The 19,221-nt window shown below is 39.4% G+C and overlaps 1 protein-coding gene and 1 long non-coding RNA gene across 2 annotated transcripts in view; both read right to left on the reverse strand.

Annotated features, from left to right (window-relative positions):
* The window catches only part of LOC106957709 (uncharacterized), a 62,295-nt gene that overhangs the window by 7,750 nt on the left and 35,324 nt on the right, over positions 1-19,221 (reverse strand). The gene's annotated exons all lie outside the window — the stretch shown is intronic.
* On the reverse strand, positions 6,924-14,788 carry LOC106957708 (amphoterin-induced protein 2-like). The gene is made up of 2 exons (XM_015049146.1): positions 14,565-14,788; positions 6,924-12,525 (listed from the first exon to the last, which is right to left on the reverse strand). Exon 2 carries the CDS (start codon positions 12,434-12,436, stop codon positions 10,919-10,921), a length of 1,518 nt encoding a protein of 505 aa, XP_014904632.1. The 5' UTR covers positions 12,437-12,525; positions 14,565-14,788; the 3' UTR covers positions 6,924-10,918.

Here is a 19,221-nt window from a genome sequence, read left to right on the forward strand (position 1 = left end):
GAAAAAATAAAAGTTGGACTTAGGCATAAAGAATTTTGATAGTGCTGGTCCCCTCAAACAGTGGTTCCCAAGAAAAGAGCCATATTTGAAAATGCTAATCATATGGATACATTGCAAGTCATTAATTCTTAAGTCTTGTTGGTGACAAAACTAACTTTCTGAAATAATTTTTGATTCAGAAACCAAATTTTCTATTCAGACAATTTAGAAATTCTGTTTTAAATTAGGTGACAAGAGGAATAGAGAGTGTAAACATATAGAACATTTATTTAAAACAATTTAATTCCATAGCCAAATTAGGTTTGTGCACCTAAACTACCAGTATTAGGTTAGCTTAGCTCCCTGGCTTTTTCTGAAATAAAGTAATATCAAAAGTATTATTTAGAATATATAAGGTGGACGAGCGCCCGCGTAATGCAGATGTGCAAAGATGTACAACTTAAATCGATCTTTGAACACTGTGGATCAAATCGGAATTCCCAAGACCAGAACTTACGATTTTTTTTATAGTATAATTTTTTTTTATGCACTTCTACTGCACAAGCGTTTGAAGTTTTTTTTTCACTCAATAAAAAAAGAAACTTGCTCACTGCATGCTAAAGTACAATTTACAATGTAACCCAAAATGAATCACCTTCGCATTGCCCACAGCTGAAAGCCCACGTAAAATTAAAGCTTCACAATGTATTTAAACCTGTAAAATCCCCTTTTTTAAAAAAAAGCACAAAAAAAAAAGCTTGTCCTTCACATTATTTTTTTCACTACACATCTTTAAAAGAAACGTTACTTTCACTCCGATCCACAGTCATAGTATTTCCATCTCATTGTGGGCTAAGCACTCGCCCCATCAACAGCTGCCATCAGTCTCTGAGCTCTGAATCACGTTCCCTCCCGTGTCTGCCTCCTCCGCTCCCTCTGATATGCACCTTAAACCGAGGCTTTTTACCAGATGAAACATCCATTCTCTCCACTAAGCCCTCTCTTGTTTTCGGCTGAAGCACTTTATCGTTCTAAGCTTTCAAGAACGAGTTCAAGCACGCCGATTTCCACTCGTGGTGAGCTGGAATCTTGCTGCCCGCGCAGTGTGCCAAGTATTGCCTTCAATTTTCTGTTTTGATTGTCCCATTATGAGGACAGGTGTGGATCAGGCTGTATGGATCGACCAGTAACTGCAAGCAAAGACACCCACGCGTCCACAAAACCCATAACCCAACTCGTCATATCAAGCTAACATTGAGCACGGCACCTCGGTTCTTTGTGGACCCAAGAATTACAGGATACGACACAATAACACATTTTTAAATTAGAAATCGCTGCACCTGTCCTGGCTATGCCTACTACAAAGGCATTAACTACTTTATGCCCACATTTCTTAAACTTTGCTACAAATGCTACATGGGCAGTTTTATGTCTACGTTTTTTTGAGCTTTACATCATGTTATAATGTTATTCCCTCATCAAAACCATACCTTGTCGTGATTCTTTTCGAAGGATGTTTGAGACATCTTTTAATCTCCACGGCAACCATTAAGCTGTGCAAAAATTCCTTGTTGGACCTAACCCCGCCTTCCGCGCACAGCTCCTCCTCTGAGCTGCAGTTTCCAACCCGAGCTTCAAAATCACAGAGTCCCACTCCTCCCCCACTCAGCTCCTTCAGACTAGCCAGCAGTAATTAGCAAACATCTGGTGGAAATGCGCATCTTCTGAGCTCAATATGCAAGGGCAACACTGGTAAAAACTTTAAAAAGTTAATGGAGGAGCCATGTTGTAATGACTTCCTGAAGGCGGAGTTTCAAAAAGACCAGGAACTTCTTAAAGAGACAGAGGCCCAATTTCAAAGTGTTGGATTACGGCAGTGTTTCTCAACCCTGGTCCTCACCGCCCCCCCTGCTCTGCATGTTTTAGATGTGCCTCTATGCCAGAACAGCTGATCCAAATGATTGCATGACCATCAAGTACTGCAGAAGCCTGTTAATCACCCAGAGATACAATTCAGGTGTGTGGCAGAAGGGAAATACCTAAAACATGAAGGACAGGGTGCAGTGAGGACCAGGGTTGAGAAACGCTGGATTATGGTCTCAAATTATTTTTAAGCCATGTTTGATATATATGGAGCATTTTTATAATAATTGAAGGTAACATAGCTACTTGATTGAGCTACTGAAATACATAATACTGGCCTTTAAGTATTGCAAGGCAAATACAAGCTCAGTAACCGTAATGTAGCGCTAGTAAGCACCAAGTAGTAATTACAGCTGAAAGTAGTCTTTTCCTTATTCATCATTCACTAATGTTAGGATATTGGCCTCCTCTGTTTTATGATAGCTGGCTGGGTGTTAACGTTGCAGATTTTTATTTTATTGGTCTTATGCTCAGATTTGCCGACGATAACGGTGGTGTTTCCAATTATAACGATAACAGCTGGTAGTAAATTAGTTAAAATGGAACCATTAAAAAGAGCTTACGTGCTGCCAGTGCCTTCCCTCTGAGATGAGCTCAAACAGCTCAGTAGTGCTGCTCACCTCTCTTCTCAAAGAAATGAGTAGGCAGCTGCTTCCCCTTACTTAATTTTCTCTCCATTTCCTTTCCTTTTTTATTCTCTCTTCCTTTGAATTTCATTTCTTGAGGACAGACACGAGTTTCTGAGGGAACACAAAACTCAGAAAGAAAGTCCAAACCTATGAAAATGGAGGATGTAGCGCTCCGCTGAGCCTTCGTCCAATTCTCAATTAGCAAGTCTCCCCATCTGTCCGTCCCTTTGAGCCCTTCCTTCACTAAACCTTTAAATTCAAATCTTTGTTACGTGGTTCTTGCTACTAAAAATGTATTTACTGATCTAAAACATTCAGACATGACATAAAAGCAAACGGAAGACATATTTAAGAGGTAAATGCGTTTTCACAGAGCCGTATGTTGCCAATGCAACTTCAAAATAAGCATGCGGCGCAAACATTACCTGATCAACGCCAAACGATATCAACATCTGCAGGTTGTTCGGATTTTGGACCAAAATTTCCTTTTTAAAAGTCCTTTGCAGATTAGAAACTAGAGCCTCTTTTATTACAGGACTGCCTTAAAGTGTGTTGTCCAGATTTCTGGTAGACTGGATTAGAGATGATCCATCAGCAACACGAGTAAGAACATGAGGTTAATTAAACAATGGGAACAATTTGCTAAATGGATCCATTGTCTTTTTTTGTTTTTCATTACTGTTCCTATTTTAGTTCCAGCCCACACTTCCATTTTGTGCAGGTGAATTATGAATAGTCAGGAAATGACTGCATTTACATTAGACTCATAGAGTAAATGATTCTGTAGTGCTGGGTAATATTTCCACATGCAATTACTGCATATTTAATAGGATCTGTGATTAATACAGAACTTTGGACAGCATATTATATTAGGCCTTACCACAACTCTGACAATAGTAATTAACTGAACACAAAACACTTTGCCATAAAGACAACAGGAGGCTATTATTGGCATTGTTGCAAACTACTCTGTTGGACTATTAATACTGATTGTGCAGTAATTAGTAGAAATTCAAAAAAGACTAATTTTGCATGTTTACTGCAATTTCGCTCGACTCAGTTTTCACTTCAGAGTACAGTCTGGACTTTCTCCCATTCACTTGGATTCCTCCAAAAGAATTTCTACCCAGCCAGTCAGAGAAAAGGAGAAGTTTTGAATGATGATTTCAATTTTCTGCCCTGTTTTAGAATTGTAGTTTGCCTGTAGTTTTAGTAATATTTTTTTTTTTTTTTTACCAGGCTAGGGTGAATTATTGCCCTTTTTTGTTGTTCTAAAATGAATTGTAAGATTACAACATTTGTTTTACAGAATCTTTAGGAATCAATCAGTCCTGGATTCACTAAACTATACATGTATTTTCTTGTTATGTCCTACAAAATTCGATAGTATTCCTGAAAAGGCACTGTAAAGATTTTTTTTAAGACTTTCTGGCCATTACTGAATTATCCAATCTCAGTATTTTCACTTTCCAACAAACTGTGAAGTATCCCTTCAAAGCTGAGGCAGACTTCATAGCTGGTAGGAGCTAATAGTTAGCCAATCACGTTATCTTCACACTGCCTGCTAATCATTTAAATCAGTTTTCATGCTGTTGTCATTTTTCTTATGCCTACCGTTTCTTAGATATGCTTCCACATAAACAAGTTAGCCATTTACTGCTTAAAAAAATGAAAACAAAACTCCTTAGATTTGCTGCTTTTCTTCATTCTCATCAATGAAAAATAAGTCACCTAACTGAGGGCAGCAGATCATAAACCCTCTCTCTGTAACAACATAGATTTTTATCTGATGAATAGCAGTGGAAAATGTGTTCTGGGCTTTTGTACAGGACTGACACCAGCAGCACATGGAGAAGGTCACGCTACAGACCTGTGAAAAGCAACATGTCACGACAAAGTAAACAGGAATACCTCAGGTGTCTGTCCAGCACCTGCCTTACACCTGCTTCCTCTTTGAGCTCATGGCATTTAATCATAATAAATCATTAAAAAAAAGCTTTTTTCCACATATTGTGACATAAATTCCATACAATTTAAAGAAAAACTTTTATCTTTGGGAGAAAATATAAATTGGAAAAGTTGGCTTCCATATGGGTGCATCTTCCTAAATTAATATTTGTGGCTGTGACAAAAATAAGGTTTTGTCACAGTGGATGGAGTTATGAATACTTCCACAAAGCCACCAACCTGGACTGAAAAACCTGCAAGATGATGGAGGACGAAGCAAGATTTTATTTTTCATGCATCCAAATCAACAAACATGACTGCAGGGGAAGAAATTTATGTCCTATTCAAAGTAAGGAACTAAATCTATGCAGTCACCAGAGACAAGAAATGACCCTGATAGATTTAAAGCTAAAACAACAGTAAGTAAATGTATGTAAACTGATTATTTCATGTTTTTAAAGGTTGCAATATTGGTGGCAAAAGCCAAAGTGATTTATAATGATCTTATGTTTTTCAATCACAAAAAGTGAACAGTTTAACGGGTGTGTAGTCTCTGAAGAGCCGCTGTAAAAGGATCAGTGTTTTGCGGTAGCCTCGGCAGAAGCCTGTAAGAGGATTTCTGGAAAGGCGATTTGTTAACTAAAAGGTTGTTTGTCATTATCAAATCCTTCTGATGTAACATGACTTTTCTTTTTTTTTTTTCCACCCAAACCGCCTCTTTTGATTTATATCCCACTAATACCAAAAACACACAAGGCAAAACGCAGCGGCCAGACATGACAGGACAAATGTGTCGTTCTTGGACTCACCTCCAGCACCGAGACATTTTACTCCATTTTCATTTATCATGACAAAATGTCACCTTTGCTACTTTCTTCTTGACCATAAAACAGAAAAGAAGCCCCTGTTAGGACAGCGTTACCTAGCATGGACGTGTAGCTGGAGAAACATTAGCAGATGTGGCGATGTGCTGCTAATGATCAGACAAAGGAAAGATGGAGAAATGTGGGTCACAGTGAGCTCTAGGGCATTGAAGCAAACATCTCTTTGATTTGTGTGATAGTGATCTGGGCTGACTGAAGCCTCCGGGCCGAGCCCAAACACTCCTTCTGTCCTAGCAGATACAGATCGATCTTCAGGGAATCTGTCCAGCGGTGTGTGTAACAAGGTGGACGGGATGTAGGCAAATACATTTTCCACAATATCCATCAAGATTGAATTGTCAAGTGTTTGCCTTGCTGCTGTAGCCGCAAAAAATATACAAATGTTTGGACCTGAACTTTCTTGGTGCTTTAAGGAGGAGCAGAATAAACTGTATTCATGTCATGATTTATGCTCAAAAGCTATAAAATTGTATCTTCCGCAGCTTCGAGGTCTGCCCAAAAAGTCAGATCGCTCTTTGACTGCAGGATGAAGAGCAGTCAAAAACACATTCAGACATAATACATCTGGTATGTGGCACTGCTAATGTACTATAGTGCCTGTTAAGGTTACAGAAATGAACCATTGACAACATTATTTAATCCCATGCTATGATATGCAGACACTCTGTGCGAATGCTTTAAGTGGCTCCAATAGTAAGGCACTCTGAGTACCATCTTTGAATCATCAGGAAACAACGATCCAAGCCATGGCCAGTGACTCATGCATCCTAATTGTCCCATTAGTGCCCTTAATGGTCCGATTAGAGTAATTGTTCTGACTAGAACTTATGAGCTTCTTACTTACAAACATGTTCAGAAGTGAAGAAGTCTTCTGAATCAGAGGTAGAACATCAGCAGGAAGCAGTAGATCTCCTTACTTAAAAAATAGACTTCATGGGTAAATAATTGACTAAGTCGATTTGGTGGCAAAGTGTATATTGAACACACTCTCTCTTTAAACACACTTTACTCGGCTTATATTCTTCTGGTTTAGATCCTTGTAAGTCATGTTTTTAGATAACCTAGTATGGCTAGTAACTGGTGTAAAAGCAATTTGCATAATGTTGGAAAAGCTGAAACGGTTTAGTGCCATTAACTCTATTTTCTTGTCAAAACCTTTTGTGTATCTGAGTTGCAAATCTTATTATTACTAGATTATTGCCCTACTGGAAGAACCTGAACCTTAAAGCCAATAGCCGAGTTTCCTTAACAAATGTGTGCAAAAAAACACAATTTCACAATTATTGTGTATCCATTAAATAAGAAACTCAATTGAAATCATACATAAATAAGTTTGTTCATGTAATAAGTCATGAAAACACAATGTCCTCCTACTACTTCCTGTCATTGTTTTCTTTGTGGGTTGCACCAGTGGCAACATCCGTTGTTGATCATGTGACTTGTGATACATAAAAAGTGTTCCCACTGCAGTTTTGCTAAATAGACCACTTTATATATGGCCAAAAAAATTCACCTCATCCTGACACCAAAACATTATCAAAAAAAACAAGAAATTGCCATGTTTCCATTAACCAAATTTATTTTTGAAACGTCATTCTGCACAATTATATGGTCGATGGAAGCGCAACTAATGGCAACTACATCTTGTGCACATAGGACAATGGAAACAGAAAACCCTAGGACAAATCTCTTAAAAAGATTGAGTGTAAAATCTGATGTAAACGTGTTCCGTTAGTATTCAATCAAATGATACATGATGATGAACAGTGTTAATGTCAAAGGTGTCATTTCTAGCATGACTAAAAGTCGTTTTAATGGCCAGCGAAGTGTTCAACATTTAATTTACAAACAGGACACAGTTGTTAAGGACTAATCAAAGACATTTACAACGGTTGACATTCTACACTTATAAAAACAGTCTGTAAACTGTAATGTATTGACACAGAACACAAGATTTAGATCTTTATCGTTAATCTTAAACGCTTATCTTCTAAAATTACATTGGGTTATTTTGATGGCTTCAAAAAGAAAAACTGAACTTCACTTCTTTTTCTCCATGCGTCATTTCAATGGTGATGTTGAAATAGGAACTATACTGCACAATGACTGCCAAAGGCAATGTAGGAAAATAAATTAAATGTTAAAAGCAAAAACCCCAATCAACAAGCTAAGTGTTGGTAGGATGCGTTGTAAAGACTCATCCAATGACTCCAGTTTAATTGCTAAAAATCGCCATCCAAAGCTTTGGACTTTGCTATGAGGATTCCTGTAAAGGTTTCATGTGAACAGTTTTTGAGGTCACACAACATGCTAGTGTCTACATAAAGTGACATGAGGGAAGACACAAGATAAAGAAACAAAAAACAAAAGGCCATAAGTCTGGGACACCAAAAATAACTAAACACCAGTTTAGCTAACCACAACAGCGCAACATCAATAAGATGTCTTTCTCAATTACAAAAAGAAATTACTTGTTGATACATTGAGTAACAAGCAGATTCAGCATCCCAAATTATTATGCACCAACTGGTGTTCAGATTTAAAAAAATGTCCAACCAAGAGCTGTGATAGCTTCGAGAGGAAATAAGTCACAGTCCAAGGATGTTACATTGTTTTAAAGGGCATCAGGAAGTGGTGGACATTTATGTTTCTCACCTTTGAAGACATGGATTATTTCAGGTTATACTAATTGTGTTTTTATGTTGTGTAGTTAGCTATTATTAGCATTTTCACTCTGCTATGACTATTTCTTTATTTAGCTCAGATTTTAATCAACATCCAGTTCATTGTGTGCCAACAAAACTCACAGAAAAAGCTATTCTTGCAGCACAAACATTACTTTGAACATCATAAAATTTAGTGATATTTGTTTCAACTGCTCTCTCCATGTCCCCGTCATCCACGGCGGTCCTAGGAAAAACTAATTGGCAGGATAAATCACGATTTCTTGTCTACAAAATTATCTGGACAGCCCACGAACCAATAAGGTTTCCTGTGCGAGTGTCGGGATCCATAATGCCTCGTTTCCACAGAGCAGTATGGCATGGGTCGGTGTGGTTCTGTACTGTAGTTTGTCTGTTTCCATTGTAAAAGTGGCCCATACTGCCAAGCCGTACCACTGCATCCCTGAACCCCCTTCAGTTGTAGGTCCAAAGGACAGTGGTACTGTCCAGTTGGGGAGAAACTCTCCTGAATACACCGGACCATAAAATAGTGTACCGAACCGCAATGGCCAATGGCATACCACTCAAATGAGATATTGTTTAACCAGATTTTCCCTTCATCAAACCTATATAAAAATTAGAGTACCATTCAGAAACTTGGTACTCAGTATAAGTTACCATCCGTTTTTCACAACATTTCATACCCAGATGGGCTCCAAAGGTATTCATAAGCTGGTTTCTTGAAAACAATGGGGGTTTAGCAGCTGCTGTTTTTTAGGAATAGATAAGATGTCTAACAGAAAAAAAATATTGGTGGAACACACAGCAGAGTGTGTGTACTTCTGATTAATCAGTTGCTTGATGGTTTACTGGACATAGTGCAATATTACTTAAATATGTAATAGCTAACTAGTTATGTTGTCTAATAATGCATCTGCAAGGCAAACACTGTCTGGTGACTTTTACTTACTGTCGTCACTGACTGATTTCCTGGCTACTGCCTTTGGCACCATCACTCCTTAGGTGTTGCCTCCTCAAACTTCTCACAAATAGTCATTTTCTCTACTGTATGGGCAAAATTGCATTTCTGCTGTTTTTCTTGCCAGTGAGTTCAAGATATGATCTATTGATTTGGCTGTAGAGATGATATCTGTATCGTCTGATATCCGTCTTGTTCTGCACATGAACACAGGCTTGTAGCATTTTGTAAAACGTTGAGTGGTAGAAATACAGACTGGTCTGTGAGGACGCCGTTCATCTGTATTTGAAACACAGCTTCTGTTTCATCTGCATCAACTTTTATCAGGACAAGTTCCCACTAAAATATACTGCATTGAAACTAATTCTGAGTTTCTCATAAAAGGCACTCTTCATGATCATATTCACACCAATGCAAAAACAGATTACTCCTACATGCTTCAGCGTTGTGTCTCTGCAAGCCGAGCATCACAGTCCCACATTACCATGAAAATTTCCAAGCAACAATTTTCACTGAACTTGTCATTTGAGAGTCAATAGGCCCACTTTTATGTGAACATAATACATGTATTGCTTTGTGTGTTATTTTGAGCCAACGCTGAATTCTAGTTGAGTTAAATGGACAGAGCTAAAAAAAAACAACAAAAAAAACAGATGAGGTTTCGAGTTAAGAGCGACTGTATATAAAATCTGTGCTGATGAAAAATATGTGCCCATTTCAGGTTTTGCTTTTTTTGCCACCCAAAAGTGTTTCAGATCATCAAGCTAATTCTAATATCAAAGATAATGTTGTTGCATGCAAAGCCAGTTTCCCACTGATGAGTTCATTTATTAAAAGAGGAAAGTTATTTCTGGCCCTATGTGAAAAAAACAGTTGCATATTTTGTAAAATAATGAACTTTCTGTGTTTAACACTTTTTTTTTTTTTGGAGAGCTAAATTCAAATTTACTGGATACGCCCTGTGCAAATTACTACTCAAGACTTTTGGGAAAACATTTTATGGTTGGACAGAACAATGATCCATAGTACCAGTGAGTCCTCCTCTGAATGTCTCTTAAAAGTTTGCATGTAGGATTGTGGAGTGGCCTAGTCGAAGTCTGGACTTAAATCTGATTGAGATTCTGCCGCATGATCTCAGGTCGTTCAAGCTCAAGAACCTTCCAATATGGCTGAATAAAACAATTATGTTTATTTGTAAAAGACTAATTTCAGGTCAATGATTTCAGTTGTTGTCACACAACAGTTATTAGTTTAAGGGGGCGTTTACTTTTTCACCTTTAGGGTTGTGGTCTGACTGGTTCGGACAGATTTTTTACTTAAATAATTGAAATGGTCATTTCAAAACTGCAGTATGTGTTAATCTGTGGGTCATTATGGGATGTTTTTGATATTAAAATTTGATTGATGATTTGAAACATTTATAGATTTATAGCTGAACCAAAAGGAACATTTTAAAATGACAAATTCCATGAGACAACAAAGTTATCAAAAACAAAGTTAACAAAAAAGGACAAACTATAATTTTATCCAGAACACATGCTAGACACTGTAGACAGATAAAGTCCTCCAACTCCACTCATCAGTCAGGTGTGAAAATATCCCTACTGGCCCAATTTAAAAGAGCCCTCCCACGTTTCTATGATCTCTGTGATCCATGCATGAACGATTCTCAGAGATAACGGGGACATTTCCATATGAACTCTGAATATAGAACAGACACCACACAGAGAATAGACATAATTTAAATTCTACTCTGTTAAAGGACTGCATTTGAGACAAATTCCCCAACCCAGAATGGACAAGCTACTTCACATAACTCACTTTTTACATAAAATGTTTTTTTCCCTTCCACTTCAAATACACAAAATAAGACTTTTAAGAGTACAATGTTGTTAAGAAGGTGCTTTTCCCTCACTACACCTCCTGAGCAGGGTCTGTCAGGGTGTGTCCCACTGTCCTACTTCCATTTTTGAGAATTCCCTCAGTGGAAATATGGTCCAATGTCATCACCGGTGTTTTTGGGACGTTAATATCCGAGTCCTCTGCCTGAGGCTCTAAGAACGCTACCCTCTTTCCGTTGGCACGCCTTTGTCCTGATTCTACCTCTCTGGGGTCCGAACAGAGAATGATGGCCCGTGCGCCACAGCCCCTGGAGCCACCGCCCCGACTTTCCCGACACTGGCAGGGAGTGAGGTAGAGGTAGAGCAGGACCAGTATGATGCTGATCACACAGGAAGCAAGGGTGGTGAACGCCGTGTTGAAATGTTCACCGCTGCTGCGACGAGCCAAGCCCGTGGTAGAGGAGACACTTGAGTTACCAACCATGACCCTGGCTTCTGGAGATTCACCTGAATCGTAGTAGCGTCCCCGAGCAACCACACACTCATATATGCCAGAGTCTTCCATAAGCGCTCCTTGGATTTCAAGCGTGCCGTTGGGAAAAACCGACAGACGAGAACTCAGATCACTTGCTGAGGAATTCAGTGCTGTTCTTGGGGTAACCCAGAAGACAATCAACCCTTGCTGGACAGGAAGACCTAATCCAGGACAGGGTACTCTTAGCCAATCGCCAGGCTCTACGCGATAGCTTTGTGCCTCCAGGGGTATGCCTGACAAATCCTGATGTGTACAATTAACCTCTCGAACTGCAGTGCCTCTACATTGGTATCCAACTTGGAAATCCACCAGTGGGCGATACTGTTTCCAAAGCCAGTATTCAAGCAAAGCAATCAATGCACAGTCGCACAGCAAAGGATTTTCCTGCAAATATATTCCGGCATGGCGGCTGACAGACAGCAGGCTCTGGACGGGTACTTTGGACAGCCTGTTGTATGACAGATCCAGGAAGGTCAAGTTATGTGGTCCACCAGGGTCCTCAAAAAGTCCCAGGGGGAAGGATGTTAGTCTGTTTGTGGAGAGGTAGAGTCTCTGCAGACTGTTGACATCACTAAAGGCCCCCGGCATTATTTGGGCAATCTGGTTTCCAATCAGGAGCAGCTCTTTAAGTTCTGTCAGCCCTCTGAAGACAGATGAGTTCAGAACTCTCAACTGGTTAGATGAAAGGTCCAAATGGAGGAGACGTGGTGTCGCAGTGAAGGAGGCCATCTCGATTTGGCTTATGGAGTTCCAGCTGAGAACAAGTGTGGTGAGCCGCTGAAACGGTTGGGAAACCCAGTCCACCTGCAGGGCTCTTAGGGCGTTGTGGCTCAGGTCCAGCCTTGTGGTGTAGCTTGGAAGACCAAAGGGTAACGTGGACAGATTGCTCCCACTGCAGGAAATGATATCACTGGCACAAAGGCAGTGTGGTGGGCAAGGGGCCACTGTGGGAATGAAGCCAAGAAACAGCAGGAGCAGCATGGCTGCAACAGCAGGGTGGCAACAGCTGCCTTTAACATCAGTTTTGCCTAAAAGCTGTGATGCAACAGCGTGCATACTGGACACCGCTGTGACAGGACTCAGGTTACCGTCTCACTCGGTGAACACATGTCAGGTTTACAAGTCTCTGATAACACACTGCACACCTGAGAAACGGAAATGAAGAAGGGAAAAAAAAGACAAAAGAATCAGAGGGATTGTCTTCTCCCTGTTACGTAATTCTGTTTAATCTAATGAGTACTATCTTTAAATGTTTCAATGCAGGACGTAGTGATTAAGAAAAGACATAACAATAACAAAAACACAATAGGACTGCGTAAGCCAAAAGACACATGATTCTAAAAATACACAAAAGCTTGATCCGCAGCTCTGATGGTGGCTGGCATCACCAACACTTGACAACTGGTGGTACCTGCTGGAACAAGTGTAATCTGATCCATGTTTATAATCCACATCACCAGTTTTCCACCTATGCTTCTTCATTCCCTTACTTCATGATTTAATAAAAAAAAAAAAAAGATAATGCAGTTTTGGTTTTACAAACTTCTTTGTGAATTTCTAAACAGTCAGCGGTTAAGTAGTGCACTCAATAGGAACAATCATGTGCCATTTGCTTTACACATTTAAAAGCAAGGTGAGCAAATATGGTGTGAGTTTAAGAACTATATATATATATATATATATATATATATATATATATATATATATATATATATATATATATATATATATATAATTTCAAAATCCAACCAATTTTTAAAACTAAATATGTTCAATTCTACATAATTTCCAAAAATGATTTTGCTAGTTTTCTCAATCTATGTTAAATAGTAACTTCAAAAAAAAAATTTTAAATGGGGTTTGAAGTATTTTCGAAATAAGTTTCTTAAATATATTCTAACAAAGTGACATGCTTCTGGGTTTACAAAGATCAGCTTGCTAACAAGTCTGCCTTTAGCAATAGTGCTATTACTGAACTAGCTAAAGGTGGATACAAACTTATGGTAATAATTTCTTCCTATAAGACAAAAACTTACTGTCTTATAACTGTTATTAACATTTGTTAAGTTTACTCATTTATTTGCAATTTAACATATAAACACGTGTGCTTTTCTGTTTGCTGCTGGACAGAAAAAGTAAAAGTAGCTAAAGTTAAACTGCACCAATATAAAGCAGGTCAATTTTAATGGAAATCTTCAGATAGATCCGTTACCAAAATAGAGTAGCGGATGTAATTAAGCTGGCGTAGGCAAATCGAATACTATCTATCTGAGTAGTAATTATGAAGGTTTAATAACAAAGTAAATATTGCAGCTCCAACCTAATTTTAAAAATAGCTACTTGGAACGGTATAAGTTGAAGCTTGTTTTGTTAGCATGTTTGATATTAGCATGAGTGATACGCCTAGATTAACCAAATTTAAGTCTCACTCAGACACAAACTCTCGTAGCTACAAGTCTTGTGATCGTTTCTATATTTTATTCAGTTTATAAATGTATTTATAATACAACCCATAAACACCATTTATAATTTGACATGCCAAACTGATGAAATAAGCCAATAGGCAACAGGTTCAACTTTATTGAAAATATTTAGGCAGAACAAAAATGGTAAATATTGGCAGAAAATGGCCATAGCTGAATTACAATAACAAACTAAGTAGCTGGATTAGATTTTAATGACTAATATTTAATATAGCAAAAAATCATGTTTACAGTGTAATGGGCTGCATAATTAACAGGTAAAACCTGTTTTGTTCTAAACTTTACATTTTGCACTGGGCAGAGTAGAAAATCAGGGAGCTCTGATGAAAATATTTATGATTAAAAGCACATAAAGCATTTCACTTATGTAATGTTTTATACTTATATTTTTTGTCCTCCAGACACTAAAGAAATTATTAGGCGTCTATGATCTTTTACCATGTTATTATTAGCTGTAAAAGTTTACAGTTTCACTGAGACTTTATTAATGCAAAAACCAAAAGACAAGTAATCGATTCAGATCATTTGTTTTTATCCAACTTGTGTTCGGATTAATTAACGCTCTGCCTTCTTGCTTTCACTATTCCTCTGCGGAAAAAAAAAAATCATGAAAGAGCATTTCCCCCCCACCCCGAGTTCCCAGCTGCCTAACCAAATGGTGTTTTATATATATATATATATATATAAAAATGCCAATTCACCTTCCCGTCCACACTGTTGCCTTTTCCAGCCCTCCTGCTCCGACGCTCGGCGGTTCCCGAATCCTAAAACCCTGCAGGGAACTTGGCTCTGTGCGGAGCGAAGCGCGCCGCTTCCAGCCGCTCGGATGATCCGCGCCGACTCTGAGAGGGAAGCGGCTCACCTGCATGTCGGACGGCGTGTCGGTGCGGGAGGGGGGAGGGGAGGTCCTGTCCTGGGAGTAAACACGGAGCTCACACAGCGACTGGCGACCCGAGAGAGGAGGAGGAGGAGGAGAGGAAGAAGGTGTAGACGGAGCAACATCAGCATCACAAGCTGCTGAGGATGCGGAGGGAATGTTTGATTTATGTGCCGTTAGTCTGAAAACAAGTTATCACGTCCAAGTGTCCAAATAATTCAGGTGTAGGAATAATTGAATTAAAGCTGCAGTATATAACTCTTACAATTTGTTTTATTTCCATATTATTAAAAGCACCATGTCGTGACAGTGTGAATACTGTCACGACATGGTGACAGTATTCACACTGTCACCGGCTCATGAATCAAACAAAGTCAGCAAAAAAAAAAAAAACCTCAGGGGTTTTTATCTGCAGTGAGTGGTAGTGCTGTGCTAACTATTTGTAGCAGGTTAAGTTGTGGTGAACCAGCTGTAGTTTAGCAGAGAGTAACCAGGAGGGAGTGAGCACAAGAGTGATTGGCAGCACTAAGACCCTCCTCCTGCCTCTGATTGGTTTTTCGATGCGTTTCTGTATATTTGTACTGGGAGCAGACAGAGGAGCTCGATGGGGTTTTTTAGCTCCTCTGAAAGATGGAAGGAAGATAAGGGGAAAAAAATGCAAAATTTAAAAGAAATTGACTGAATTAAAATGTTTTTTTTTTTTTAATCATAAAACCTAATCTGTTTGTGATTGGCTCATATTAGACAATATTAGCAAAAATCAAAATGTTACTAGTCATGCTCATCTTTCTGATTGGCTGCCTGTCAAGTTAATCAAGGATTAGCAGTGGAGAAAAGACTGAAGGAACTGTCCTCTTATTAAGCGAATAATCATTAAATAGTGAAGAAAAGTGAGACAAAAACATTTAAAAAGTCAAGGGGTTCTTTTGTATTTTGTTTGTGGGTTTGCTATCTGGGGCCTGGAGCAGAAGCTAATGCTGTTTGTGGGGCTGTAGCATGAAGAGGTTTGGGAACAGTCGAACGATTCATCACTGGGGTTGGCATTGTTCCGGGGCAGACTGGGGCATGTGGGTGGTTCAGTGTTCGGTGTTGGAGTGGGGGTCGCCTGGGGTAGGACTGGGCAGCGGATTGCTAGCCCCTCTTCCTTAGCCTGCTGTTTCTCTTGGCTCACTTTTAACCCAAAACCCTTTTATCATGTTTAAGCTGTAACCCATGAAACGGCCTCGGAGTGCCGCCCTCTGCCACAAGCAGCCTGATCCTCTGCGTTCGAAGCATTCAGATGTAATTGGAAACCAGGGTATCATAAAGTCTGCAGGGATTTCTGAGCGAGCCTCTAATAGAGCCCTTCGCAAGGACGATTCGGTTCATTAATGATAACATCACTGTAATTAAGCATCTGTGACTTTGAGGGCATCGTTGTCATACCCCGACCAGAGGGTGCAGTGGGAATCGGTGTTTGGCTTCACCCTACCGTGAAGAAGCCTATAAAACATGAAGCTGTGTGTCGCTAGGCGCGCCGAGTTATGGAAGGAAGTAAACAACCAGCTGCAGCTACACCCTTTGGCTTTTTTTTTTTTTTTTTTTTTTTTTTTTTTTTTGTGGCGCTAACTGAGCAGCAGCATTTTAGGATTTGCTCATTGGGGCAGAATATTTCAGATGGCACTAAGCTGTGGGTGCAGTTTATGTAATCCTCGTGTTTCCTGAAATAATGTTGATCTGTGGAGCGCCGTAAAGGATAAACCATGTTGTTGTAGGCAGCCGCTTCACTTATCTGAGTATTTGAGGGTTTATTTTGCACCAAGTGAAAGCTTTCCTTGAGGTTCATCAAACGTATAAGCTACAGTTTTGTAAAAATAAAAAATAAAAATTCCTTACGGATTTCCTCTCTTTTTGCTTTTTTATAATACTTCACTATTTAAAAGTAAATATATTAAGTTTTCACATTAAACTTAATTTTTTAAAGTCTCCTTTCTCTCTCTTGTTTTTTTTTGAGTGTGACAAAGAAGAAAACCAAGAGGAAATCTGAAAACGGGGGGAAATCTTTTTTCCACACCTCTGTATGAACTCCAACAGACATCAACTGTTTTTGTTTTGGTTTGATTCCTTATTTAATCTCCCAGACCCGAGCAAAAACACTCGCTGACAAAATGAAGGGAGGACAAAATCAATGACACCCTCACTTCGAAGGACGAGTCAATTCCATTATCTGAAAAGCGAAACAGGAACAACGGCTTTAAAGCCCCCGACTTCAATTCAATCACGAGGCTGTGGTAATTACGAGCCGTCCACGGGGGACGTGGTGACAGACTGAACGTTTCCATAGCGCCAACCATCAAAGGGAGAGGCCTCCGTGGATTCTCCAGAGCGCCTGTCTCTTCCGCAGGATCGCTCAGTGAGGTTGGCTGTAATGCACAGGATGGAGGGGCTAACGCTGTGTGCAACACAACACAACACAACACAACACAACACAACACAACACAACACACTGCATCCAGTTCTTCATCCAGGTGCAAATCAGCATCCACTTATACCTGCAGCAGCTCTGTCTCACCTGCTGGTTGAATTCATAGCTGCGTCTATTTTTGTTCTGCTTCGACTCTGAATGTTTGATTAGAATAGTCCACTACAGTATATACAGTATTAAAGGGACAGTATTACGTATTTGCCAGGTATATACGTAATGTATGCCTGGCACAATCAGGTAACTGTGTTAATGTCAGTTGTTGTAGAAATTAGACATATACATTTGCAGAACCATACAGCATTGTGGGAGATGTAGGCACAGGACAGGCTTCAGCTGCTGAAGCCTGTCCTGTGCCTACATGTAATCAAAGATATGTTGTATACACAGGTGCAACTCTCTCATAGTTTGAGAGAGTTGGACGTGCAAGAAACCAACAGAAAACCAATTTGGATGCAACTGACTTGACGTTTTACACTTTTTGAGAGTTTTTGGATGGCGAGCCACGTCGCTCCTATCGAACACGCCGTCTGCATTGTTTCTGATTAGAATGTTGATCGAAGTCGTTTTCATTCCCACCAAATAAAGTCTGGATTCTCTTCGGTCGTTTTCTCAGATCTCTGCTTTTATTCCACACAGACCCCATGAATCCCATCAATCCACACAGAGTGTCCCCCTCCTCTCAGCCCTGATTCCACCTCAGGAATCGTCAACACGAACAGAGATTCCACCCCGAATGTGAACTCACCGGCCGAAGATGGAAACCATCACAACACCAAGTGCTGCTGGTCTCGCAGAGGTACTCAGACCTTTTTAGTGGAACTTGAAAGAGAAATTTTCCACTTAGCTGGAGAGCGTTTCCGTTCTAAACGTTGAGACGTGTTTCCACTCCCAGCGCGATGCTCTCAGCTGCTGTGACTGCGGACTATCTCTGCTATCTATGAGCTCATTCTGCAAACTGGAAACACTGGTGCTGAGACCAGCACAGGTCACAAACTGTCTCCTCTCGGTTATGTTAAGTGGTTGTGAGGTAATGTGCTGCCTTAAATAATTCATACAGAACCTCCCTGCATCCTTTGGACATTAAAAACTGATTTCTAAGTAGTGTCAACCCTTGAATTTTTCACATATTTAATTCCTTTACATCTGCAAACAACAGAGGAATGCAAAGGAGTTTGTAACTGTTATGAGGGTGGATCATGATGGTTTTTGTTTTTGGATGCAAATGTGAAATGAGTATGTTGCAGGATGTCTCTACCAGCTTTTAGATATTAGAATTTTTCAGTTTCTAGCAGTTAGATTCCAAGTTTTCGGGTCACAAGTCAATTCAGAACTGATTTTTAATTGAAAAACCAATTTTTCAAACGATCCAGAGACTCTGTTTAAATGATGTGACGGAGGAGAAGAAAAGACAGTGCAAGCAGAACATTTATTTAAAAGTTCTGTATCAAATTCCATCAGTTTACACTTTAACAAAAATAAAAAATAAAATATTCTGTAACTTAAATTACTAGTACAAGGTTAGCTGAGCTGCCTGGCTTTTTCTTATCTTAAATGCATTTTAAAATCGATTTTTGAATCGATTGTGATCTATAGAATCGTTTTTCTGCACTTCTAATTTAGACTATAATACACACCAGTGACTGATTTTAATCTGATCAATGCTTCATATTCAATTAGTAAACATTCCTTACGCCTCAGTCACTTAAAAATAATTGCAGATCTTTTTTTTTCTCTGCAACTCTTTCAACGTCTCCACGCCAGTTACTTACAAAATTGAGTTAAATTGGACAGAGAGCTTCTGCTAAACTCTGTTTTCAAGCCTGGACACAGAATCTTATTGAAATTTTACTCTGGGCTTTGACTATACCATTCATAAACAAGAACAGGTTTGATCTGAAGCATCTCGTCGTAGCGCCTGCTGAGTGTTTGCCGTCCTGCTGGCAGGTGAACATTGTGTAACGTGACAAAATGTTGTCTACATGCAGCTGAAACGGGATGCTTGTTGCCGTGCGGATCG

This window comes from Poecilia latipinna, unplaced genomic scaffold (genome assembly GCF_001443285.1).
Source record: "Poecilia latipinna isolate Pla-1442-1.1 unplaced genomic scaffold, P_latipinna-1.0 Scaffold928, whole genome shotgun sequence".
Lineage (NCBI taxonomy): Eukaryota > Metazoa > Chordata > Actinopteri > Cyprinodontiformes > Poeciliidae > Poecilia > Poecilia latipinna.